The following is a 26539-nucleotide window of genomic DNA, read 5'->3' as shown; positions in this document are numbered from 1 at the left end:
TATATTGTAGCCTATGTTTTTGTTCCCCTAAACGTTGATGCCCATGAATGGGTGCCATGTCTATTCATGGCTATTTACTATATAGAGCCTGTTATACATCTAAATAAATAAAGGTTCTTTCTGGAATCTTCATATGGATGGGTCTTTTAGGAACCAAAAATAGCTCCTCTGTAGCATTCTGAAGAACGCCTCTGGCGCCTTTATTTTAAGAGTGTTGGCGACTGCCTGGTTTGCCTTAATGGTAGAGCTGGCCCTCGGTTGAAAATCAGAACTTTGGATTGTGAAGCAACTACACAAACCACATATGAATCAGTCACATTTATTTAGCTGATGCTTTAGAGGGATGGGGCAGTTTTATATGTGCACAGTGTAATTGTACAATTTACTTCATTTTGTGTAAAAGACCTGTGCAAATATATGAAATTAAACAACATGTACAGCGTCCCTGTCATGCAACCTGCGTTGTTTGTATCGATTGAACATCTTCCACCAATGACACAACGAAGGCCTTCTTAACTCTGGCCACTTCATGTTCTTAAAGCCTTGCTATACAACACCCGGTGAATATTTTGAAGCACCTACTCTCGGCAGGTCTGTTAATTGCATCATTTAAACCTAAAGTAAAAACACTCCATTTCCCTCATTCAGCAGTAACGCTTTAAAATTAAATTATCTCTAAAATGATGTACTGTATAAAGCGTTTCCGTTTTTAATATGATTTCACAGTTCGCTACTGCAGTGCACTGTGATCACTGCTCAGTACGTTAGGTACTTTTCAGGCTTCTCCAGCACTCTTGTTCTTACGTATGTCACACTAATGTTATTCTACGCAGGCGTTTGTCATTTTGATACTGTGTTGTAATCTTGTTTACTGCGTACGCAGCTGTGAGATAGCGCTTGCGTTTGTTGCTATTTAAAACGATTATTGCTGGATTGTTACCAGGGTTAAATAAGGCATTTCTTGCTTCGTTATTTTGCGTATTTATTTTTGCCAGTATCATAATGTGATTCGACTTTCGTTTTCCTCCTAAACTGTGCGCACGTTACCAGATGCGGCGCTACTGATAAAAGAAGGTGGAAAATTCTCAAACGAAATATATTTTTAGTACGAAATATGGGTAAATGTGACTATCTCATATATTTTCTGTATAAATTTGTAACAGACATAATAATCAAAACACTGGAATAACGCAGTCATTTTCGACTTAATGCTATACAAGTTTGCTGATTGTCTAGAAATACCCCTTTGTCTCCGACTTGGATCGCGTAGCTAAAGCATAGGTGGAATTTTAGAGCAGTTCAACGGTTATAAAAGAAGCAGGGCGACCTTAAGCGCGTCTCTCCCTGCTGATGGATCATTACGTAAAACGTCGACTCCTCCAGACGCAGACCTGGCTTTTCTCTCACTGCCTGGTTATGCAATACGGCGCCTTTCTATATATATTGCACTCAGAGCCCAAGATTCAGTTTTCACAATTTGTGCGTCCGCCCCTTCTCCTTTGTTATTGGCCCAGCACTACAGCGCTCGTATCCCGATTGGTCACTTCTGATATCACTTATTTGGGACTGCCAATGCGTTTCTTTACTGACCTACTAACACAGATCTGGGGAGCAGACAGACTCCAGGAGGAGAAAGCTTTGGAGAGAGCAGTTGCTTGACTTTAATACATATGGATTTTTTACCCTTTGGAAACTAAGTTTTTGCCACTTTGGCCTTACAAACCCTTGTCCACAATGACTTACTGAGTATGTCTTCAGTGACGTAAAGGTAAATGGTGTTACGAGTGTGTTTCTATGTACCTTATTTTTAAATGTAATTGTAATTTGCATGTTACATATTGTGACGGAGAATCGTCACCTTAAGGTAAACAGTTACACTGCAGTAGTTTGTTGAGACATGTAGTTTTTAGGCATTGCAACGTAATTTTCTTCAAGACTATAAAGCTCAGCGGGTGGTCGGGTGGCATGGGCGCATCCGATTGTACTGCATGCACTGTTGTTACTGACATAGTGACCCAGAAAATCAAGCATGTTAAGCCGCGGCCACGATTTGAGAATAAGATCAGCTTGGCAAGTGCTGTTGGCTAGGGGCAACAACAAATGTGCGCATGTAAGCATGGAAGGTTGGATGTGGGTGCTCTTGACAATGGCATTGCAAAGTCTGTCCATTCGGTTTGTAATCGGCAGAAACCTCCTGGTAATTAAGAATAGCAGATAGGAGCGGGCGCGTCACTTGTGTGGGGGGCGACTCGGTCTTTCAGTTAGCCACGATTATTTAACTTTTTTAAACATTTCCCGATCTCATCTACGGTTACGCAGAGGGCACATTGCGGATCACATAATAGTTCCTGGAAATGTTGCATAATGCAACCACAGAATTTGCTGGCAGTCGCCTGGAAAGAAGGGGGGTGAAGGTGGGCTGATTACGCGATTTTATAATCCTGACACAAAGAAGGAAACTGGAGCAAAGGGCTGACTTCACACAAGGCAGTATGCCGCCTTCTATTGTGTTGTTGGCAAGGTTGTTTTAAGGATGTTGTATTATTCATAGTAGCATACTACTACGTTCGAATGGTGAACGTGCAATGCAAGGTGGTGTTGATTTTATAAAATGTTTAATGTGCCTTTTATCATTTAGAAGCCTCATTCGAGTGTCCCGTCTTTTATTCCACGGTATATATTGATCCATGCATCTGAAAAAAACAGAAAACGTGTTCCTTTGTGTGTCACAGATCGCCGTTATAATTAGCATGTACGGCGTGTCTTTCTGTCTGTTTCCGAGTGGGAATTGGACGCGACAGCAACATTGTTGCGTCGCATTCTGATGCACGTCCTGAGACCAGTTTACAAAGGGGGCGCAGCTTCTGTCTTATCTGCCCACCGCATTTGTTAGACAACACGACCCCCAAGAGCAATATTGATCGAAACAAGATATCTCCCTAGGGTTGGGGTGTGGTCTACAAACGTGGCTTTAGAAGAAAACGCTTTCGAGGAATAAAGTTTCTGCAGACCTTTCGTCCGTCGGCCCGACTGTCGGATGGGCTCCTTACGGGGGTGGAGCAAGCCAGTGTGCTAGGTTAGCTGCTGCGGCATTCCTTTGTTCTACATAGCCACGGATGCTAGGGCAGTCACTGCGCGAGTACGTACAACAGAACTGATCGGCTCGCTGCGCCCTGTCACGTCTCCACAGCTCTCGTCAGCACTCTGTCGCAAGAGACGCAGCGGCAACGTGTCGTATTAATCAGTCCGGACAGGGAAATCTGCGCCGTGTCAGTCCTTGCACCGCGCGGCCCACAAAGGCAATCGTGCGCAGCGAGATAAAAAGTTCAAACGCAGTTAATGTAATGGCTTTACCACTTACTTAGTCATCGTGTGTCGAGTTAAAAACACACATCACTTAGTTGAGCGGAATACAAATTGCACCCTTATTTATAACTTGTTTACTGATTACTACATTGCGATAAAAGTTGGTAAGTTGAGGCGGCTAGTTCCGTTTTCCATACCCGGATGGGCGCGAGTCACAAAGTGCGTTTATTCTTAAAGGCAGACCTCTATCAAACGTTAAATACCCAGATCTGCGAAAGTACGATGCAAACTCACAAGTTAACTAGGAAAAAAACGTGTATGTGTAATACATTACCACTTTATAATGGATACATCCACACACAATGTTAGTTATAATTAGCAAAAAGTCAAGCGCCAAATGATCCATCTCTGTGGCAAATTGTACTCGAATTCGCGATGCCTTTATTTTGTATCACCATCTTCCTTCACATCCCAGACTGGGTCAGGTTAAGTTATCTGATCATTCTAAACTGGTCTGGTGTAAATCAGGGTATTCTACTGGTTTCGTCCATGATTCAGTGATTCATTAATGGCTTGCCTGAATATTTAAAATAATATTGACAGACCAATATAAATTCATGGAGCGCACAAAATCCAGTTATGTACTTATCAAAGAACATATTGTTAAAATGTGTGAATAAACTCCAGACTATAGCTATTGATTTACACGATAACTTTAGAATGCAAAGTTAATCGCCTGGATAAATTCTAAATGTTTTTTTCATCTTCATAAATCGGTGCATTTCCACTTGTAGCACTCTTGTCGTCCACATGTCTGCCATACAAATAAAAACTAAGATGGTACAGTGACGCAGTGGGTAGAACCGAATTACAATTATACACGCTGACTGTTGACGTGTGTACGTTTTCATTCTTTGAATTGCTCCGTTTCTCCTCACACACCCCAAATTGAATTACCCCAGAGTAGGTTTATTCATGTGCGTAAATGACCTTACAATAGACTCCTACTGGGAAAGACTCCAGCTCCCTGCGGACAACTATTGAATAAGTGAAATCATTATAGCTAATGTATCACTGTGAATAGATATGATACAATTATGTCATGAAAAGTCTAAAATATATTAGGTCTTTGCCATGCCATTTCCGAGAATTGATTTGCAGTGACTTACCTGTAATCAGCAAGTCACTTGCTTGCGGTTTAATTGGAAAAACAAAAGAAATGTAACCAATAGTGTCTGAAATGTTGAAATGCATTAACAAACAATGCTGTTATAATTATAATGAAAAATCACATAAAGGATTTTTGGCACTCAGTGTATTACTGTATTACTCGGTGTATTACCGTTTTTACAACTGTATATTGCACCTGTGTGTTATTGGGTTTTTTTTTTTTTTTTGTTTTCTGTTGACATCGTTTTCGAGAACCGCTCTTGTCATTTCATCCACGCACTATACTTTACAAAAACAGATCAAATTCCCTTGAAAGTTTGCTATTAGTTTGTTTATTTACTCAGCTTGTCTAAAGAAATGCGCGTGGGCATCGTGCAGTTCCACAACTGTCTAATAAAGACATGCACAATTTCGAAAACGATCAATTCGTAAAGTATAATATGCATGTATATTTATAGACCAGTTTGCAGTTTAAGGACCGACTGATGTATTTTAAAATGTCGGTGTGATGAATAGCTGGACATTATACGCTCGACTGTGACCTGCACGTTGTTTCTCTTGTCACTTACATATGAGTAAAAGACTGACGGCTTTGTGGACACACTGAGCACCAGAGGTAGTCCGCCTGTGTTGTCTACGCGGGTGCTTTTTGTGAGGCTTGATACCTCAGCTCGCGTGGCTCCGGTCCATTCACATTTATTTCAAGTCCATTTGTCAAAGACATTGTGTCGGCGAACTTAAGAATCGTTCGAGTTCAAGGAATTATGGAATTCATGCAGTAGATTAATAAAAAAAGAACAGCGAGATCCAGGGTGGGGTGACTCATTGCTCAAGGCGTCAATTGGAGAACATTCTGGAGAAGGAGCTTGACGAATGTTTTTTTTTATTTTGTCAAAAATAGTAAAACAATACTAGATAATGTTTTGCTGTTTTTACCCAGAATATTTAAGCAAGCGGTTTCCAGTGCTCAAATTCATTTTTCTTTGTAAATTTCCGATCATTTCGGACTGTTTATAGTGAGGTGAATATCATGTCCAGGGACGATTCCTGCCTTGTCTATATTTATATCGGAGTGGATTTCGACGCCTGAAGGCTGTTTGCTAGAAAACAAGCATTAATAAAATCGTGAACATTAAAGATTGTTATTGATCGCAAGCATATTTTACTTTTGTTTTCCTGTTTTCCTCCATCCATTTCATCCAAAGGCTAGTCCAATATTCTAAGTGTGTAAACTCCAACCCTCACCCCACTTGAACAACTAGTGGAATTTGTAAAGCAGATCCTTACTGCTGCTTGAACCTTGTTAAACGGCGCTGTATGGGCCACCATGCTAACCCGATCGATGGACACTCCGTGAAGAGACGCAGCATCTTTTTGTGTTGCTGAACAGATGAGCGTTTACTGACGCGTAGGTGATGTGAAGTGTGGAGACAAAACACGTTATTGCGATCAGGCATATGTCGGTATTGCTATCCTAATTTGTATTTTAAAAATCGTGTGCGCCTAGTCTTAAACCAAATTCTACTGCAGTGAGTTTAAGACGGGTGCGAACCTGAACGTGAAGTAGGCACGTTGAAAATTTATGAATCGTGCACAATGGTTATGTTTCATAGGCAAATGTGGAGAAGGCTTTGTGTCCTGTGAAATACTTCAACAGTAGGATTCATCTGTCAATATGTTTAAAAAAAGAAGTCCAATTTCTTTTGACAGCTAGTGCTAAGGGTGAAATTGGCGCTGCTTATTCCATTAGTGTATTAAACTGGGGGTGTAATGAGGTGAAATGAATTGAGGATTCGTAGACAGAAGATAATCGGGCTGCTGCTGGGTGTATTCAATAAAAGACGCCTATTAATTGTTCCGTCCTGATGCACAGACTAGGAGCAAAAACGTGAGCCTTGTTACAATTTATTTTTTAACGGCACCTTAATCAAAAAGGTGATGCTGCTTTGTTTTGTGTGGAATATTTACGACTCTTATTTTTGTATCTTTGCATATCTACTTCCAAAGAGAAGTCGGGTTCTTGCAAAACATTCTATGTAGCTTTATCTCCTTCGCATGCGCATCTCAACAACACAAGCGAAACATCTAAGGGGCGGGTTTATATGGCACATGTTCCTGCGTGATTGGTTGTAATTGCCAAATGACGTCAACAGCCGTCTTGTTGAACAGATTTTTAGCTTTGTTCAAACAGCACTGATGATGAGGCATAACAAAAAAAAACCGTGCCCTGAAAAGATTGTGCGTTTTACTGCATGACTGAATTTTTGTCTAAACATTTATTTTTTGTTGCCTTGATACTTTAGTGACTTGATGTGATAGAATGAATTAATATCACAGATAACAAATGGGTAAGGAATACTGAATTTATAAATCGCTAAGCGATTCTCTTTGAAGGAGTTGCCGTGGTTTCTGAATAGGATTACTGGCATTTTTGCGTAGTAAACCCGAAGATTTTCGAACAGTCTCACTGTCAGGTTAGAATATAGCCATTAATTTATTCTTGAATCTAATACTGAGCCTTTAAAAATGTAGAATGTTTCAAATGTACATTGGTTGACATTTCTATCAAAAGCATATTAGAAATCAAATGTATAGAGTAACTGTTTCTTTATTGTGAAATCTGGAGGACCTGCAGGTAAAGTTCAGGTTCAGATTTCACTGATTTGGTAAGCATCGCAAGCCTTCTAGTTTAAAGAACTTGCTACCTGCATCTACACCTTTTGTGTGATGAACACGATGTCATGGCACGTTACAAGTATGGCCAGATTATTTGTATTGGCAGGTAATGTGTTTTGCTTAGGTTTGCATAAAGTTAATGATGGACATTGAACGTTGGACTGGCAACCTTGTGTTTTATAGTCGTTTGTTTTGGCAGTTAGGCCAGATTGATCTAGACTTATTGAGGTAAACCAAATTTCCTAATGAAACCCAACCAAAAATGTACTAGGGGAAAATATTAAATCAAGTTATTCTAACACATGTCCTCTCTCTGTTCATAAAATAAATGATTTGGTTAATTGCCCAGTATCACACTGGGACCACTGGAGGATTGAATTGGCCATTTTTCTTCTTTTAATATTACATTTTATCTGTCAATTATTGTGGTGAAATGATAAAGATTTTGCAATTTATTTTAAACAAATTGACTTTTTTCTTTTATCTGTGGCTGCAAGTGAGGGTATAAATTTCATGTTTTTGTTGTGTACACATACAGTCGCTGAATAAAAACTTTACATTTTAGATTTACAGTTCAGTGTATTCATGAATATGCTATATTTGCCAGCCAAATGAAACAATAATGTATACTTATTTTTATGCTTGTATCTACAGAATGTGTATAATAGATACTGCCACCTCACACCTTTTATACTGGTCATCATCCTCTGGAAGTTTTATTGTTTCTGTGTTCTCTGCTGTCGCTGCCCTTCACTCTCAAGCTTGTGGGAAACTACAGGGGGCCCGGTGTTAAAGAGACATCACTGGGCCATACAGCGGCTCTGGCCAAACCACTGCCATTACTGTAAATGGGCAATTTAGAGTGCAATGTAAAAGTCAACTTTTTTACACTTTGTTGATTTGTTTTTGATAGTTTTGATTTGTTTTTCAGTGTTTTACATTTAACATGCTATAACTTCAGATATTACCAGAAGTGATGTAAACATATGTTTCTTTAAGGTAACTTTAAATTTACAAGTGCATGCAGAGAAATACCAGGACAACCATGCTACCACTGACAAAAGCAGAGGGCAAGTTAAGCAGATTTTCCAGGTTATGTCTAATAAAATTTGAGAAAGAACAAAGAGGTTTCAATTTTAAACTAAAGGATTTTATATACTAATTTTGTTTGAAATTAATCAGTTTTTTAGTAACTCAAGGCACTCCATCACAAATTATTCACAGTGGGTGAGTCTGGGTTCAAGGTGTGATTCTGTCTCAGAAGTCCACTGTTTTGTCTTTTAGTCAGCTGTGTGAAAGTGGTTAGCAGGACTACCTCATAGTCGCATTGCTCAGTTTTTGGCCTTGGCACATTTGTATGGTGTCCCTTCAGGTTTTCAAGTGTTAATTTGCTTTGTTTTACAAAGCTCTTCATGCTTTGTTAGAATGAATGTTCTGGTCAATTAAAATAATTTCATTGTCACTGCCCCTCAGAGAACAATAAGAACATCCTTGATGTTCAACGTTAGAGAAACTATGAGAAGCACATTTGCTGCTCCATGCCAGTGGTCTAATCAGAGGTTGATAAAGTTCAAAATGGCTTCAGTTAAAAAAAATAGGAATTAAAACTTCTATTAAGGCATGTAGTAAAGTAAGCCTGGCCCAAAAAGTCATACGGAGTTAGTATTTCCTATACAATGGACCACGGGAACTATGAAAATCCATGGGCTATTGAGCAAAAGCAGAGTTCTTATTAATAAAGTTTATTTATTAATGACTGAAGGAAAAAAAATACAGAAAGCTGCCTTAAAATGAGGTAATTTGAAAAATCGCCCAACCCAGAAACAGAATCCAAAGAGCAAGTTACCTAAACAAGAAGAGAGTCCAAAAAAAGAATCAAAAGGTCAATTAGAGCCTACAAAAATCCAAAATTCAAAATCCAAGAATGAGAGCTGAATAATAACACCAACGGCTAATGCCTCAGCAATGTCTGGGAGACATTTTCACTCTAAAAAAAACAAAACTGAAAGTAAAAAAAAATATCAGAATTGAAGTCTGTGCCACACAAAACCCCAAATGAGAACCATCCATTATCCAGCCTGCTATATCCTAACTACAGGGTCACGAGGGTCTGCTGGAGCCAATCCCAGCCAACACAGAGTGCAAGGCAGGAACAAATCCCAGGCAGGGCACCAGCCCACTGCACCAAATGAGAACCAGAAACATCAAAAAGAACAAAGATTGGTGTGAAAAATTATTTAAAGTCAAATCAAATCATAGTATAGCAGCATCAGTAGCTACCAGTTTGTCCTTACTCACAGGGTGGGCTCTTTGTACACGAGAGCTGACAACCAAGGAATGCTCATGCAGAAAGTACAATGCATAGAATGTAGCGATGAGGAATTAGGAACAAGGGTGTTTTGGCTTCACAGACAGAAGACAAGCTGATCTGCCTGATGTCTCATGTTTTATGTACCACAACAGAATTAAAAAAAAAAAAAAAAATTTAGAGATTGTGGCTGAACTTGCTGTACATTTTAACCCTTTGTACAGCACCAGCTCTGTCAGTTTCTATGGGCTGTTCGAATAAAATGCTGTTTTTCTCAAAAATGAATTCAATGGCAGGTATTCACCTGTCCTGAAGTGATAAAATATGTACAGCTCCTCGCTCACTCACTCACTCGCTCATTCAGTCACCACTAAGCATTTAATACAGTAAAAGGATAGGTGTCTGTGTGTCTGTCCAGTTGGTAAGGTTAGGAAGAAAAATGTAAAAATAGGCAAATATGTAGATGAAGAATAAAGAAAAATTAAAAATGATACCAAAAATACCAAGTAAGCATTTGAAAGTAAGACAATTAGTCTTATCACCTTATTCTGTTGCCTGCCAACAGTGGTTTGTTAGTGTTTTTTTTGCACCCGCTCGAGCCATGTGAATAAGATGTACAGCTGTAATGCTAATAACTTCTTGTGGTGGGTAATAGATGAGTGAAAATACGGAAATCAACGTGCACGTTAGGAATCCATGACTAGGCTAGAGTTTCTAAACCAGGCTAATACGGTAGTGACCACCACTGCATTTTCCCGATAAAATATTTTGACTATAGGAGTGATTAGTTTGATGAGTGATACAGAGGGGAAATGATGTAAATGGAAATCTCTTTCCAAAAAGGAAAAAGGGGGTTGTCATGAGGGTAAGGAATTGAGTGCATAAGCCTATGGTAAGACAGCACAAAATGCCCAAAGCAGCATGTTGGATTATTATACCAATGGGCAACCAAGGCCTATGTTGATTGTTTAGATTTCAGCCTGACTTCAGCGGGTAGCACAGCTAGTCCTATTCTGATTGTATCACCAATCAGTTTGAACTGCACAAAACAGCATTCTGGGTAGTGTTCGTAAAGGGGTACTACACACAGTTCACATTCAAGTCCATTACCATTAATACACCTAAAGAAAACCACATCTCTTGTTTATCTGCAGATCTGCATGTTTCATGATAGATCATGTTTTATGTTTATTTTTTTTAATTTTTGTAGCACACTCATGCTTTTTTTTTTTTTAATCTTTACGGCATCAACCAGTTTGTCATTTTATCTTATTAGAAGAAATGAATCAGCTTGAAAGCTGTACACATTGTGAGAGAACTGCAGGCAAGGAAACAGAGAAATTAGTGAAAATATAGACACGGAGGACTGGTAGGAGGTCAAATCACCTACAGACTGGTAAAGGGCATCACATTGTCCACACTAAGGAATGGAACTGTGTTGCCATTTGAGATGTGGACTCTGTGAGGGTAGCCATATCCCCCTAAGCTTAATGTCATAAGACAAGTTGGGGCAAGGGTTCAATGGAAGAAGGAAAAGAGGCCAGGCTATCAAGAGAGAGAGACAGGTGAAGCACATGCTTATTTAGCACTGTTTGTTGGGTACGTAATTGAGCTATCCCACCTGTTAGACAGGGCATCAGTAATCTAAGAGGGGCTGCATGGTATTACTTGATTTTTTTTTTTTTTTACTTTGCATTACCCCCCTTAGCTTTATCCTTCGTTGTGCAGTGTAATGTAGGCACAATTTCTGTTTTTTTTTTTTGGCATCCCTTGCTGTTGTGTTGAATGTCGGGAAATGTCGGGAAGTACTACAAGAGCACATGCTTCTGCTGTATAAAGTATTGTCAGTCAGCCAGTCATTTTCCAACCTGCTATATCCTAACTACAGGGTCACGGGGGTCTGCTGGAGCCAATCCCAGCCAGCACAGGGCGTAAGGCAGGAACAAATCCCGGGCAGGGCGCCAGCCCACCGCAGATAAAGTATTGTCACATCTTAAAAAAAAAAGTTTCGTTAATTTTGACCTTTTAAGTGTTACCTATTCATTTTTTTTATGTCTTCCCATAATCATACCTTTTCAGGCTAGGAAAGACTGCAGTTCTTTATCTCTTCCGCGTGATGTAAAATAGTTGGGTTCATAAGTAACCATGATTCTGTCAGAAGTGGGAAGAAGCAAGTCATGTGTTTCTTTATTACTCATATAGTTTGATATTAAACGAATGAGCTAATGGGTAGCTAAATGAGGCACACAACTGACGTACAGATTATGGTGCCATGTATACATTTCATTTTATGTAATATGTCCTGAAGTGATCTGATGCGGCTTGTAAGTTGTTTAAGTTTATAACACGGTGATAAAGATAAACACAAGCTATAAATTTGTTATCGTTGCTCTCTTATTCCTTCCTGTACTGTCAGAGGGTTTTCAGTTAGTAGATTGAAGAGGAAACGTCAGTTTGAAGGATTAACTTTCAAGAACGCACTTGCTGTTGAGTGCGGTGCCTTTGATATCCTTGGGTTGGAAATTCCGGTGCTCTGGGAGGATGTGTTTAATTTCAATGCAAGGATTTTTTGGAGTGTAGATTGCAGTTCATTTATGAAATTATGTGAATCTCTTTTATCAGCATGATAAAATGTTACAAGGAGACTGAACTGTAGCCTGAACAAGGGCCAATATCATTACTTTCATGCTTTTATAGATATTGCTTTGAAATGGTGGGCAAGCTGGGCTTGCAGAAAACAGTGAATGCTTCAAGTCTGCCTGCCACTTGTCCATGCTAGTGTGACTAGGTACTGGTCATTTAACTTTCTTCACAGTGTGATCCTTAACCTGGTACTTTATTCACATTGAAGCACTTTGCTATACAGTAGTGCTGCATAAAATGCAGATTAACTGATTAACACTGTAACTTCATTGGCTTTCCACATAATTGTGGAGTGTGTCTGTTGGACTTTGTGCCCATTTGGCCAAAAGAGAATTTGTGAGGTCAGGTACTGATGTTGGAACAGAAGCTCTGGTTTCTCAGTCGGTGTTTCAGTTCATCCCAAAGGTGTTCAGTATGGTTGAGCTGAAGGTTCTGTGCAGGCCACTCAAGTTCCGCCATGTCTTTATGGAGCTCACTTTGTGCACAGGGGCACAGTCAAGCTAGAACAGAACACAGCCACCCCCAAAGTGTTAGTACAAAGTTAGTAGCACACAATTGTATAAAATGTCTTTATATGCTGTAGCATAAACATACCCCTTACTGGAACTGAGAGGCCTCACCCCAAATCCTGAACAACAGCCCTAAGCTATTAACCCTCCTCCACCAAACTTTAAAGTAGGCGCTAAACAGTCTGTAAGGCAGCGTTCTCCTGGCATCCACCAAACCCAGGCTCGTCCAGCAGACTTCTGGATAGTGAAACATTATTCATCGCTCCAGAAAATACATTTCCACTGTTCCAGAGTGCAATGGTGGTGTGCTGTAGCCGACGCTTGACATTGCACGTAGTAATGTTAGACTTAGTTGCAGCTGTTCAATCATGGAAACCCATTTTATGAAGCTCCTGATGCCCAGTTCATGTGCTGGTGTTGTAACTGATGCAGCAGAGGACATGCAATTTTTACACATTATGTGCTTCAGCATTCAGCAACCCTGCTCTGTGAATTTATGTGGTCTGCCATTTTGTTGCTGAGGTGTTGTTGATCCTAGACATTTCCATTTCACAATAATGGCACTTATAGTTGACTGAGGCTTGTCCAGGGGGGCAGAAATGTCACAATCTGTCCTGTGGCAAAGGTGGCATTCTACAAAAGTTCCATGTTTAAAGTTACTGAGCTTTTCAGTATGACCCATTCAACTTCTAGTGTTTGTCAATGGCTTTGTGCTCTGTTCTAACGATAGGTATGGCTGAAACATCTGAACTCAATCATTTGGAGGGATGTTCTGTTTACATACCTTTGGACATATACAATAGTTTATATACTGTATACCATAATATGCAATATATATACAATACCTTATTTATAGCAGCACTTAACAACTGAACTACTTATGTCCTAACCATAGAGTTTTTAATCGAATGAAACCGTTAGTGGGAGGGTTAGTGCTGCTGCCTTAACAGCTCGAGGAGCGCAGACTTGATTCCCTGAGAAGGTACCTCCTGTGTGGAGTTTCCACATGTTCTCCCCATGCCCTTCCCAACATCATGTAGGTTAAGTAATGGGCGATTTTCAGTTGATATGGTTTGCATGAGTGTGTTCTGACATCATCAATCTGTGTTTTGGAGTTTGGTTTTATTAAGTTTACCCTCCATTCACCCTACACTTGAAATAATCTTTAGGCAGACCTTAAACTACAAAGATTTCTGTTTCATTTTTCTTAGACCATTTTTTTTTTGTTTTGTTTTGATTTGAGCTTATGCCACAACACCATCTTGAATTCCTGTGTTTATGTCGTGATTGCTTAGATGTGACAGTGGGTTGCCGGCCCGTGTTTATTGAAATTGTCCCGCCTGACTTCAACAGCTCGACTGTATTTAAAACGGCAGTGGTAACTGTCCAAAATTCTAGATGGCTTTTTACGTACTATTTTATTGTAGTGTCTTTCAAAACTAACACAGAACAAAAGACCATTTTTTGTCTTACTTGACTTCTGATTTTTGGCTTCGTTATCTGGTATGTTTTCTGACCACAATTTCTGTCCTGATCATCTCCCACTCTGTTAAAATCAATGGTCTGCCTTCATGTCATCTGCACAGTCAGAAACAGGTACTGTACATTGAACGGCCACCTCTTATGTGGTTGCTAAGGATTCCTCACTAAGTCAAAGTGAGAACTGAATCTGTAACACATGTGAATGAAAGCATGACACTTTAGCCATAGGACTGCACTGACTGCCATTAGAGAAGCTGAAATTATAGTTAGATCTTACAGGTATATGTTTTAGGCTGTAATGGAGACTCGAGGAGTCTGGTTGTGATTCTTGGTCTGATCTGTCTGGACTGTGCCTGTCATCCCCTCACCTGTGTCCACGCGCTTCAGTTTCCTTTTCCACCGCACTCATACACTGCTGGGTTGATTGGTGTCTCTAAATTAGTCAGATTTTGCTCAAGCGTGTCTCACAAGGGACTGACATCTTTCAGTTCTCTGTAACCCTAAAGTGAAAATGTGGACTTGAGAAGTGGATGGAGGCTTGTTAAATTATATAGATAAATATGATAGTCAAAGGTCTTGGTAGATACTGTAAAAGCTTCAAAAACACAATAAATAAGTTATCACAGTGGTAATCAACTAAACTATATGCTCTTATTTATTAACATTTTTTTTAACAGTAAACCTCTTGCCACATCACTTTACATGAACTGTATAAGTATAGCTGTAGAGAACAATTTGTGAGTTTGTAGTATTTCAGTTGAATCTACAGTATGTCCGTATTAGTTCACACTGCAAGGAGTATTTGACATGGCATTATGTTGGCTTTTTCTAAGCAGACAGTACACTGTTAACAAGAAGTAATAAAGTATTAAAGAAAATGGGATCAATAAGTCACAATAGGAGTTCTGGCTTTGTTTAAAGTAAGAAACATGAAATATTTCAGTGTTGGCATTTTTGTTATTTTAAGAAGAGATTACAAAAACTTGCTAACTCTGATTACGTGGCACAGCTATAAATTGCGTCTATCAGTTCTGTAATGTAGTATGTCAAGGCTAAGAGCCTCATATCTGCGGTCCAAGTATGGGATGAGTGGCTTTTACTGATCAGGCGGCACTTTAAGTCAGAGTGCATCTTTGAACTTGGGGGGGGGAATTAAAAGGAAAATAATAAGAAAGACAGTGTGTGTGTATATAAATGAAGGAATCTCTGCTGTATTCGTGATGAGGTTTTTATTCTGCTGGTATTAAAAGCATGTGCTATCAGTGCCAGCTCAGTAAGTTGAGTGAAAGTAAAGAGGTTGGAATAAACATAACTAATAAAAATTGCACAACTAAATCAGTGAATATGACACAACATTTGGCTATTTTCACTCTCTTGTCTTTCAAATTTGATTCACTAGTGCTTTGCAAAGTACTGATGACATGTAGCAATTTTGGTGTATTTAGTTTTTAGAGGAACATACAATGGTTGATCCAATTGTTTTGAGCCTGACCTACTAAGGGAAACCCCAATATAACCAACAAGTTTGATTTTTCGACATAATCCCCTGAACTTTGATACACTTGTTAGGACTTTCACTCAGCTTTTCTATGCCACTAACTTGTGTAACAACTCTAATGGAGATGATGTGACACTTTCAGAATTGGCTTTACACGTCCCACAGAGGCAGACCTTTAGATTGAGGGCTTTATGGGACCGTGAGTGGCAACTCTGAACCCCACAGTTTCATAGAGCATTTCCTGCAATGAATCCTTGTCACACTACATTTTTTTCTTCCTGGAAGCATCTTTGATGGGTAAACTGTCTTCCACTTACCCTAAAGAATGGCAGAAACATGAACCAATAGCTTTTATAGTGCCCATCTCTGTTCAAATTCTAAATTAAAACATACTTGTCTCAGTTTCAACAGTTATCAGACTGATGAAAGAAAGGGAAGAAAATGGATCCAATTAAACAAGAGATGAAAGAACCACATTTTTATACACCATGGCGGCCCTAATATCTGTAGCCAGCACGTTAAAGTTCATACTCTGCCTTAAGAGTGATGTTCTGTATTTTTACGGTAGCTGGAACAACTTTGGTGTCATACTGATACCGGAATCAGCTCTTAAAAGGGCAACCACCTGTCTCAGAGTTAATGTGTGACAGACAATCTGCACTAATCAAAAACAACACAGCAGGCCCCTTCGCAATGGAATACGACTATTCAATGGCACCTGCGACTGCTGTTGATGAGCCATGTCACAGGGTTAGATTGCTTTGATTTATGCGCAACTATTTATAAGTTAATCTTAACTTTGTAAATAGTTCTGCAGTACTTACCTTTTGTATTATGAGGTGGTGCAATTGCTGCTTGGGTAAGAAAACGGCTACACAGCTGCACAGTTGTGCAAACCCTAAGCATGTGTGGGCCGTGGAGTAATGCAGAGGCCATACTTGCCCTCATGCACGAGAAGTAATACTGACATTTTGTATTGCTTTTAAATAGAGAAAGCAGGATAATGAAGCCATTAAATTTTTTGTAGGAAGGCCCATGAACAAAGTGCCTGGAGTACTTGCTGGAGAGGGTTGTCGAAGGTCATATGTTTACGTTGTCACACACGCAGCAAAATAGTATATAATAGTAGTACCGCACCACACCAGGGGGTGGCGAGCTGCACTGACTTTCTTTCTCAATCCTCTTCAGACCATTCACGGGAAATCCCGCTAGGTTTCTGCACCATTGATGTCATCACTTCTGGTACTGACGCCTTTAATGACATCACTTCCGGTACCCACGCTATTGATGATGTCACTTACCGGTTTTGGCGCTATTAAAGACGGCACTTTCCGGCCCCATTGAAGTCACTTCCTGTCCCAGCCGTTAAAGCCACCATATTTGCACTTTTAAATCGGTTCTGTTTTGGACTCCAACCTGTGAACAGCTCAACCAAAAATACCCATTTGCTGCCAAGGTATAATACACGGGTGGCTGCCCCAAACCTTTTTGATGTCTGTGGTCTGTTATTGTGACAACTTGTATTCACACACGTGAGGTTGAGTTCATTGATACAGGATGCCTACATGAATGAAGCGCCTAGTGTAACGTGCATGGCAGTGTGTGATTCCATTGGAAAAGACATAATAGACATAGACAATTGGAGGACAAAATCCCAAAGCTTTATAAAATGGGATAAAAGACACCAGAGGTTGTCTTTTTGTGTTGTGTCTTTTATGCTTTTAGAAGGGGACCAAGTTGACATTGATGAACACTCTGGCTAAAAGTCAGGAATGCATCTTAGGTAGGGGTGTAGTGTTAGTGAAGCATAGCAGATTGTCACTGTGCCCCGTAGTGTATTAAACAGCCTAAACAGAATACATGCCTTTTTAAATTCTTTGAAAATCTGGCATCATTAAGTACAATCTCTGACATTTCACTTTGCCTTTCCACCTTTCATATTTTTAGGCTGAAATGCATGTCTTTATTCTAGCTCACAAGATGACCCTATTTCTAGTGAGTCTCAGTTTGACTAATATTGAAAACTTATCCTGTTTAGCAAAATAAGTCAAACATGCTGCATAGGCAGTTCATCCATGGCAGTCCTTGAGGTGGGCCAGTACTCATAGGCAGACCGTCATCTCTGTTTCTACTTAGAGTACCAGCAGCATTTCTTACAGTACTGGTGAGTACCGTTACAGAATACCAGTAGCGGTCAAAGTTTCAAGGCCCCCCTCCCTCTTTGATAGAATGTTATTTTGGCACTTGAAATTTCAAGGGGGAACCTCCCCTGCCCCTGCTTTTTGACTGAATGTTATTATATTGTAGATTCATGAGGGACTTGCTATCTGTTCTTCAATTGAACGTCGCTATGTTTCCTCGATTGAAAATTATTGCATCGTGGCAACCCCAAACAAAGCTCCTTGATCAAATGTTGGTGTATCACAGCGCTCAGGTCTACAGGTTAGAAGCTTGACCACTGTGTCATATAAAAGTAATAACAAAAGGTAAGGAAGAGCAAGATGCTGACTATACAGAGTACCATCAGTAATATGGTTTCACTTTGAGCACTGACCTGTGGTAAATGTTTACATGGACTGTGCTCTTGAGTGTGGTCAGCAATGAATTCCTGATGAACTCGAGGTTTCATTAAATGAAGTAAATATGATAGCCTTTTAGTTTGATTTGCCACAAAGGAATGCTCAGATAAATGAATATTAACATCAGGTTTGCTCACCATGTCCACTGACATGTGTACTGTATAAAATTACATTTAATTTCATGCATATGCTCAGTATCTGTAATCAGGCAGCTTTTGGTAGTCATATTCATGAAACGGTGTGGACCTCCAGTTACAAAAAGATAAATTAATAAATAAATGTGTCCATAATTTATTTAATCTATTTACTGTTTAACTTGTAGATGAGGCACCACGGTGGCGCAGTGGTAGCGTTGCTGCCTCGCAGTTAGGAGACCTGGGTTCCTCCCTGCATGGAGTTTGCATGTTCTTTCTCCCCATGTCTGTGTGTGCCCTGTAGTGGGCTGGCGCCCTGCCCAGGGTTTGTTTCTGCCTTGTGCCCTGTGTTGGCTGGGATTGGCTCCAGCAGACCCCCGTGACCCTGTGTTAGGATATAGCAGGTTGGATAATAGATGGATGGATGGAACTTGTAGCTGATAAAAAAAAGACCTCCATGGTTGCTTCCTGGACCACTCTGGTAGAATCAGCCTTGTTCTGAAGGCATTTCCCAGTTTGACCAGGGAAAATAATATTGGGAACCAATAAAGATTGATTGACAACACAGTAGATTAAGCTCTGTTGTAACATAACAGGCACAGAGAAATTGGTTTGAAAAGAATTTGAACCCGAGTGTAGCTGAATTAAATTGGTATTCATTATGCACTTGAACATTAATAGTACGTCTTATGGGCAGGGAGCAGGAGCCACTAAGATTTGTTTTTGGTGTTAAGGTCTTTGAGTTTTAATTGATATTTTGAACTTGATGGCAGATCGGTTAGACTTTGGTAATAATGTCAGCTTGATTTTTTTTTTGTCTATGCTTCACCTCTGGATCCTTTTCATTAAAGAATTCTTACTGTCTTCCTCTGAGTCAGCACAGCTCCATTATAAATGGAAAAAGCTACTCTGTAATCGGACAGTCATATATACATTGTTTGTTGTCTGGTTTGGAGATGCTTTGCTACATCAGGAGCTAAATACAGGCAGTCCCCCGGGTTACATACAAGACAAGGGACTGTAGGTATGTACTTAAGTTGAATTTGTATGTAAGTCGGAACAGGTACATAAATTTAATAAATGCTATTGTTGACCGACTGTAACCAAGTGCGCTGCCAATGAAAGATAGAGTTTCACCTCTCTCTGACCTTTTTATTATTTCTACTTTATTTTCAATGGTGATGGTTTTTCTCTTCTTTACTGTATCACCAGCACTTGCATAAGATTTGTGTTTCAGAGACATTCTTGAAGGGTGAAGAGAAAATGTTAGATGAGCTCTTCTGCACAGCACTGTACACGCTATCACAGCAGGACGGCAGACATCGTCAACACGTCTGATGTACTGACAAGAGACAACTTCCTGCTATGTGTAACAGTACAAGCAGGCTTGTTATTGAGAATGAATGGGGGCAGCGAGGGGCTGTTCATCACCCACCCACCACACAGTCACCTCCACTACAGTATGCTGCCTGCAGCGCCCGCTAACCGAAAACGAAGACGGTATGGCCAAATGCGGGTATTGAATCGCCCACCACCGCCCCCATTCAACAGATCCACTACAATGATACCCCCTGTTCACCCTCAATGGCGTCCGTTCAGCCACAACCAGGTCACCACTTGCAGCATTACCAGCCGCCAACCGAGAACGAACGGGGCAGGCGTGTGTGGTGGGCGGGCAGTGAAAATGCTTGCCACCGGGAGCCACCCAAGGGACATTACACTACGCGAGCAGCGAAATTGCTCCCCTCCAGTCTCCGTCCAGCTACTGCTTGCAAAGTCCCCAGGCCGAAGATGACAGAGTGGCAGTTACTGAGGCGCATGCGCAGCTGCGGCCCCGTTCGTAAGTCGTAGGTCGGATGTCCATAACCTGGGGACTAACTGTAACTTCCAGCAAACGTAAGAGAGCAGTTTAATGTTATAATCAAATTTACATTGCAGATAGTAAAGGAAAAATGTTAAAACTGTGGGTAAAGCCCAAAGTTGGGGGTATTAGGTTAATTTGAGTGAGGGGTGTAGGGGAGAATTACTGCATGACAGTGTTTGTCTGATGTATAATGCAGAGGTAAATGATGAGTCTGGCACTTGAGTTTCTATTTTGTTGAGGTGCAGTTCTGTATTGTTTGAAAGTGTTAAGATTGTTTTGTTGGTCTATTCTCTTATAGCCTTTACTCATTGATATATTTTCACTTTTGACCCTTACCATCTGTTTTAACATGTTTGTGTAGTACTTATCTGCCAGGTCATTTATCATTGATCCTGAAAATGATGCTGAGCTTGGTCATGTAGCAAAATAAATGTAACCAACACACATAAAGGTGCACGCCACTTCTTTGAAGGACTTGGTCCAAGTCCAGATGTCATTCACATTGAGGTGTTGGGTCGAGAGGCAAATAATAATGCATGGACAAGGAGCAGACCAGAATTGCAGCACTGCGATGTAGACACTGAAGAGTGACTGTAGCAAGTGTCTGGTTGTGGTTTTTGCTACACTAGATCTCACTATAAATAAATAAAAGCAATATGTATCAAAAAAAGTGTGTAATTTGTTCACTTTTACATTTTTTATCTAATATAAGGTTTTGTTTGAAGATCTGAAACCTCCGGTGCAGTTCACTTTATAGGTTCATTTTGTGTACAGAGTACAATGAAAATATTACTTGTTTCTGCTAATCAACACATCTCCACTCTCTGGCATCATTATTAGCGAGTATAACATCCCACAAAAACTTCTGTCTTCTTTACCTCACATATCTTAGAATAGCATTTTAAAAGAGAATTCTAAAAGAGACTGTAATTCACATCGATTTTGTGCTGTTTATGCACAGAGGACTTTGAAGTTATTTGTTGGCAGGAGAAACGAGACTGATCCGCCATCATAATTTGGCCTGCTGCTGTGTGGTACAGCACAAGGTTGCTGGCTTAATCTGAGTCCTCACTCAGTGTGTGACCCTAATATGGCGCTTTTGAATGTAAATGTTCAGGAGTTCACTTCAGCTCCCTTGCCCTGTGGCACTCCCAACCCAAATCTTCTCTTGTAGCCCTACATACACACTATAGCAGCAGCTATTTTGGGAGAAGAGGTGTAAATGACAACAGTAAATGATTGCTCCAAATGATAATGCAGAAGATACCACTGATGATGTACTGTTAATGCCCCGTTTATATTGTCATTACTACTTGTGCAGACAATAAAGAAATAAATGGAGCAGAACTCCTTATGCAATCTGACCTTGTCAGTAACTGAGCAATACTTGTTTGTTGAAGTCAGACAGATGATACATCATGTCACATTTATGTGAAATTATTGCAAGTAAATTATCCTGTATTGCACCAATCGGTTAGAGGGGATGTTCTGTCGAAGCTAAAACTCTGTGTTCTGTGTTGAAACCGTTTTAAAAATTGGCATTTCTAAAGATTCTCAGAGTATTTTATACCAGCACCTTTAATGGATCTTTCAGTACCAGTGATGAGTGTCTGAACTTGAGCAATAAAACAAAATGGTTCCACTTAGAGACTGTACATAGTTTTGTAAACTCATCTTGACACCAGAGAGTGATGACATAAGGAAGCAAGAAGAATTCCACTGTACACGTTACATGTAACAGTAAGGACCATTTAAACCCTATAATAAAAATATTTAATTTTCCTGCAGTGACATTAAATAATTTGAAAGTAAATGACTGATTGATTAACTTATTAATTATTGTCCTTACCAGTAACTGTGCACTGCACAATATTGTGAATACACAATAAAGTGAATACACTTGACGTGAGCATTCCTAGTTTTCATCCTCTTTCTCTGTGCGTTTATCATTCGTTTGCTCAGAGGTTGATGCACTTGCTGTTTCCTGAGCTGCTCTTCTTTTCTCAACTTAGCGACCCGCTTCTTCTTGTCTTTCGTCGGCATGTTTTGGCGTTAAATCTGATTAAGTCAGTGTTTGTGTTACAACATATGTTTTTAAACATATATTAGAATATATGACAATGCAAAACCAGGTCGCTAGAGAAATGTGAGAAATCAGAATAGCATTCTCATTTCAGTGTCCCACTTCTAGCACTGATAGATTCCACTTGCCCTCATGCAGCCTTTCCATCATTGAAATGTCCTGGTGAAATCTTTCATCCCTGACTTCATCAAGATCGGCAGGGAAGCAATCAAAACTGTAAATGCAGAAAATAAATCTTTATCAATATGTTGCACTTCATGGCTTTGTATGCTTGAAGCATGTTGTCAGCCAGCTGGACAGAGTTTGTTGCTCTGTAGTTGCCAAATCTCCAAAACAGTTTTGAATGCCTTCTGTATGATGTCCTCCTGTCATACTGCTTCGTGCACCAACAAAAATGACTTTCTTAATCTTGGCATCAGTCTTTCATGGAAACATCTGTCTCAAATATTGAAATCCTTCACCTTCCCTGTTCATCGTTTTCATTACATTTTTCATCAGTCCAAGTTTTATATGAAGATTGTTTTTGGATCAACAAGTGGTTTATGTGTCACTCATAGAACTTACAGAGTGTTCAGTTCTTTTTAATGTAATTAGACTGTTTAGTGTGGCTGTCCCAAGTGCAGTATTTGTGTATCCGAGCGACATTCCTAGTATGTTCACCTCTTTTAGATCACCACAGATGTTTCAGTTGTAATTGTTGTACTGTGTAAAAAATATATATATATATATATATATATACATACTAGCTCTGTAAGCCCATGCTGTAAAAAGCACGGGGTCCTCGAAACTATTAAAATTGTTAGAAAACAAATTGAAATGTAGACATGTCAGGTAATTGAAAGGAACTACTGTGGGCGTCTCTCTACTAGGAGGTTTTGTGTTGCCGACGTGCTCACATCGCTTGTGCATTAGCAGCTAAGCGACAGTCTTTCTTCTGAGGTTTCCTTTTGCTCACCTTGCTTCTGTATTAGCGATGGGAAGAAAAGTAAAAAGGATACCGTTTTGCCAATGTGCTCGTCTCGCTTCTGTATTAGCCACTAAGCAAGTGACTCTTTCTTCGGAGGTTTCGTTTTGCTGATGTGCTGGCTTCGCTTGTGTATCCTCGGAGGTGGAGCCCTTAACCCAACTCCACCTCTCACTTCCAGGACAGACATACACATACACTTCCATGCGTAGACGTTTATAAATGGACGATAACGTGCAGTGAATACACTTGACTTGAACATTCCTGGTTTTCATCCTCTTTCTCTGTACGTTTAGCATTCGTTTGCTCAGAGGTTGATGCACTTACTGCTTCCTGAGCAGCTCTTCTTTTCTCCACCCTAGTGGCCCGCTGCTTCTCTTCTTTCATCGGCATCTTTTCGTGTTAAAACTGATTAAGTTATAGTATATGTGTACCAAATTTCAGGTCAATAGGTCAAACGGTTTGCGAGCTACAGGTGATTAAAAATCCTGGACAGACAAATGGACAGCCATGGTAGTGTATTATATAAGAAAATATATATATATATACAGTATATATATATATATATAATACTTAAGGTGTCCATATATATATATATATATATATATATATATACTTCTAGTTTTATGAGAGGAAATCACGTAAATTGCGAATTGTTTTTTTTGTAATCAGCAGGCCTAAATCCTTATTTATTTCCAGAAGTGCTCAGGAAGCAGTCTCAATGTTGTCCAGTGTTGCAGTAGATACTTCCATGTATCCCATGCTCACATCCTTATTTGCACTGTTGACGGTCCAAGCTACTTTTATTACAGATTTCACAAGGTTTATGTCTGTTGCTAAAGGGCATGGCAAGTCCTACCTGAGTAGAGTACATGAGCACTTCACAGCTTTTTGTCTTCACAGCTTTTTGTTCCTTCTTTCTAATGAAGTTTATCTCTCTGTAAGTGTGTGTTTCTTGTCCAAATTCTGAAACTGATTTCTGAAATTACTGAAGCTGAAACGTTCAACCATTATAATTGGGGTTTCCTGTCTCTCAGGAGCAATAACTAAATTAATTTAACGTCACCTAAAATGTAAGCATTTTGTTGGCATCATGAAAACTGTTCATTTTAGTCATAAAACGCATGGAAAATGCTTTAGGTAAATTTGTCAGTTAATATATAAATTGTTCAGTTCAGTACTTGTATCCTAAATTTTCTGAATGTTTATTTGTTTTTTTCACACATACAGGTTTACTTGAAGCTGCACGACAGAAAGAAGAGATGACTGTTCTGAGGACATGCCAGATTCTAAGATGATTAGAAGCATCATCAGACTACCTTTTGTTTTATAAAATGAAGTGAAGCAGGTGAACATGAACACACTGTGAAGCTCTTTTAAGGATTTACAAAGAACAGGAAATTGCAGTAAATTACACAAAAATGCAGGCAATCAAGGAGGAAGAGTCATCTTCTGAGTCGTACAATGGAAACAGTGTGCTTGTGTCAACTGCTGCCTTACTGGGTTTGAATGGAGATCTCAGGACTACTGAACTCTCCAACCCATCGTTCAAACAGAAAAACTCAAGTTGTCGTAGGAAACGTGAATTCATTCCGGATGAAAAGAAAGATGATCAGTACTGGGAAAAAAGAAGGAAGAATAATGAGGCTGCCAAGCGATCACGGGAAAAACGCAGGATAAATGATATGGTCTTGGAGAGCAAACTCTTGGCTTTGGGGGAGGAGAATGCAACTTTAAAAGCTGAGCTGCTTTCTCTGAAACTCAAGTTTGGACTGGTAAGCTCAGCTGCCTATGCCCAAGAGGTTCAGAAACTCTCCAGTTCAACAACAGCTTTCTTTCAGGATTTTGCTTCATCTAATACCAGCAGAAGTTCATTTTCAGGTGACCCTGAGTCAGCTTTGCTTAGCAGCAGCTGCATCTCCGTCATTAAGCACTCTCCGCACAGCTCCTTATCAGATATGTCAGAAAACTCCTGTCTAGCCCAGGAAAGCCCTCCTCAAAGCAGCTGCAGATCCCCAGAAACTGTGAAGCAGGAACATGTAGAAAATAGCACCTACTCACAAGAGGCAAGAGATGAGAACAGCCCTTATGACTTGTATCGAAACTACATGGGGAACACATTTTCCGGAGGCTACTCACAGCCATCTCCCACCTTGCCAATGATCAGATCATCCAGCAACTCTCCAAGAAGCTCAGAGGCAGATGAAGGCACTGTGGGAAAAAGCTCTGATGGAGAAGATGAGCAGCAGGTCCCCAAAGGTCCTATACCATCACCCGTGGAATCAAAGAATGTGGTCACCACCACTGTCAAGGTCCCTGATGCAAATTCCTCTGCCTTGCCTCACAAGTTGAGGATCAAAGCAAAAGCCATCCAGATCAAAGTAGAGGCGATAGATCCTGACTATGATTCCTCAGGGAAGCTTCCTTCTCCAATTGATATGTCCACAAAAAGCAGCTACGAGGTAGAAAAAAGTAATTCTGCAAATCTGGTGCAGTCTTCTCTTAGTCCGTTGTCCGTTCAGGTGTCCAGTATACAGGACTGGTCTCATGGTTCACAGCATTGGCACAACAAAGACCACACAGAAACAAGTCAGAGTAGCTGTAAAACAAAACTTACTGCCTACTGTCCGATGACACTGACCAGTCCAGGAACCGTTCACGTAAACGGCGATAACTGCAGTGACTCCCAGCATGAGAACTTGTTTTTAAAGCAGGGTATCACTGATTTGTCAGCAGACGTTGCTTCCTTGAAAAGACTTCTAGTAAAGCAGCACACGTCTGCTTTGGACTCCAGCAGAAGCACTGCTGATCACAGCCCATTGTCTAACGAGTGTTACACAAAATAAGGCCCTGGGTGACCAGTGGCACTTTACTTGTCACATCACTGCTTTGTCCGAGATGTGTGTCAAGAAGACATTTTTATTGGATATCGTCTTTAGCCCTCAGATTGTCTAATTTGTGTCATCATGATTCCAGCTGTACATTTGAAGCAACTTTTTTTGTCTGAAAACATGTCAAAAATGTTCAAATAATCTTTGTTTTGTTGTAAAATGTGCAGATTTTTCATTTAAAATAAATGTAAAACAAAATGTTCAACAAATATCTTGTATTGTTTCTGGTGGTGGTTTGGTTTTTGACTGTAAAAGATTCAGTGTTTGCCACTATGGTGAGAATCATTCAAATCAGCATGGATGCCCTTTACTTAAAGCGAGTAACTGAGTTTAAATTCACAAGTGCAAAGCAAACTCAGTTGTTTTATTTCAAGTAGGGTCAGAACCAAAGTATCTTCCTAAAAAACACCTTTTTTTATTTGCTATTTGCAA

The 26539-nt window shown here is 39.9% G+C and overlaps 1 protein-coding gene across 1 annotated transcript; it reads left to right on the top strand.

The window, feature by feature from the left end:
- Positions 1 to 1583: 1583 nt before the first annotated feature.
- Positions 1584 to 26269, top strand: nfil3 (nuclear factor, interleukin 3 regulated). Its single transcript, XM_039759473.1, has 2 exons — positions 1584 to 1768; positions 24447 to 26269. The coding sequence occupies exon 2, from the start codon at positions 24638 to 24640 to the stop codon at positions 26060 to 26062; it is 1425 nt and encodes a 474-aa protein (XP_039615407.1). The 5' UTR covers positions 1584 to 1768; positions 24447 to 24637; the 3' UTR covers positions 26063 to 26269.
- Positions 26270 to 26539: the final 270 nt, after the last annotated feature.

This window comes from Polypterus senegalus, chromosome 7 (assembly GCF_016835505.1).
Source record: "Polypterus senegalus isolate Bchr_013 chromosome 7, ASM1683550v1, whole genome shotgun sequence".
Taxonomy (NCBI): Eukaryota; Metazoa; Chordata; class Cladistia; order Polypteriformes; family Polypteridae; genus Polypterus; species Polypterus senegalus.
Note: the sequence above shows the minus strand (reverse complement) of the source record. Positions and strands in the feature narration are given on the sequence as shown.

Excerpts from the sequence above, each read along its gene's own strand:
- nfil3 (XM_039759473.1), top strand. The coding sequence starts at position 24,638 with ATGCAGGCAATCAAGGAGGAAGAGTCATCTTCTGAGTCGTACAATGGA.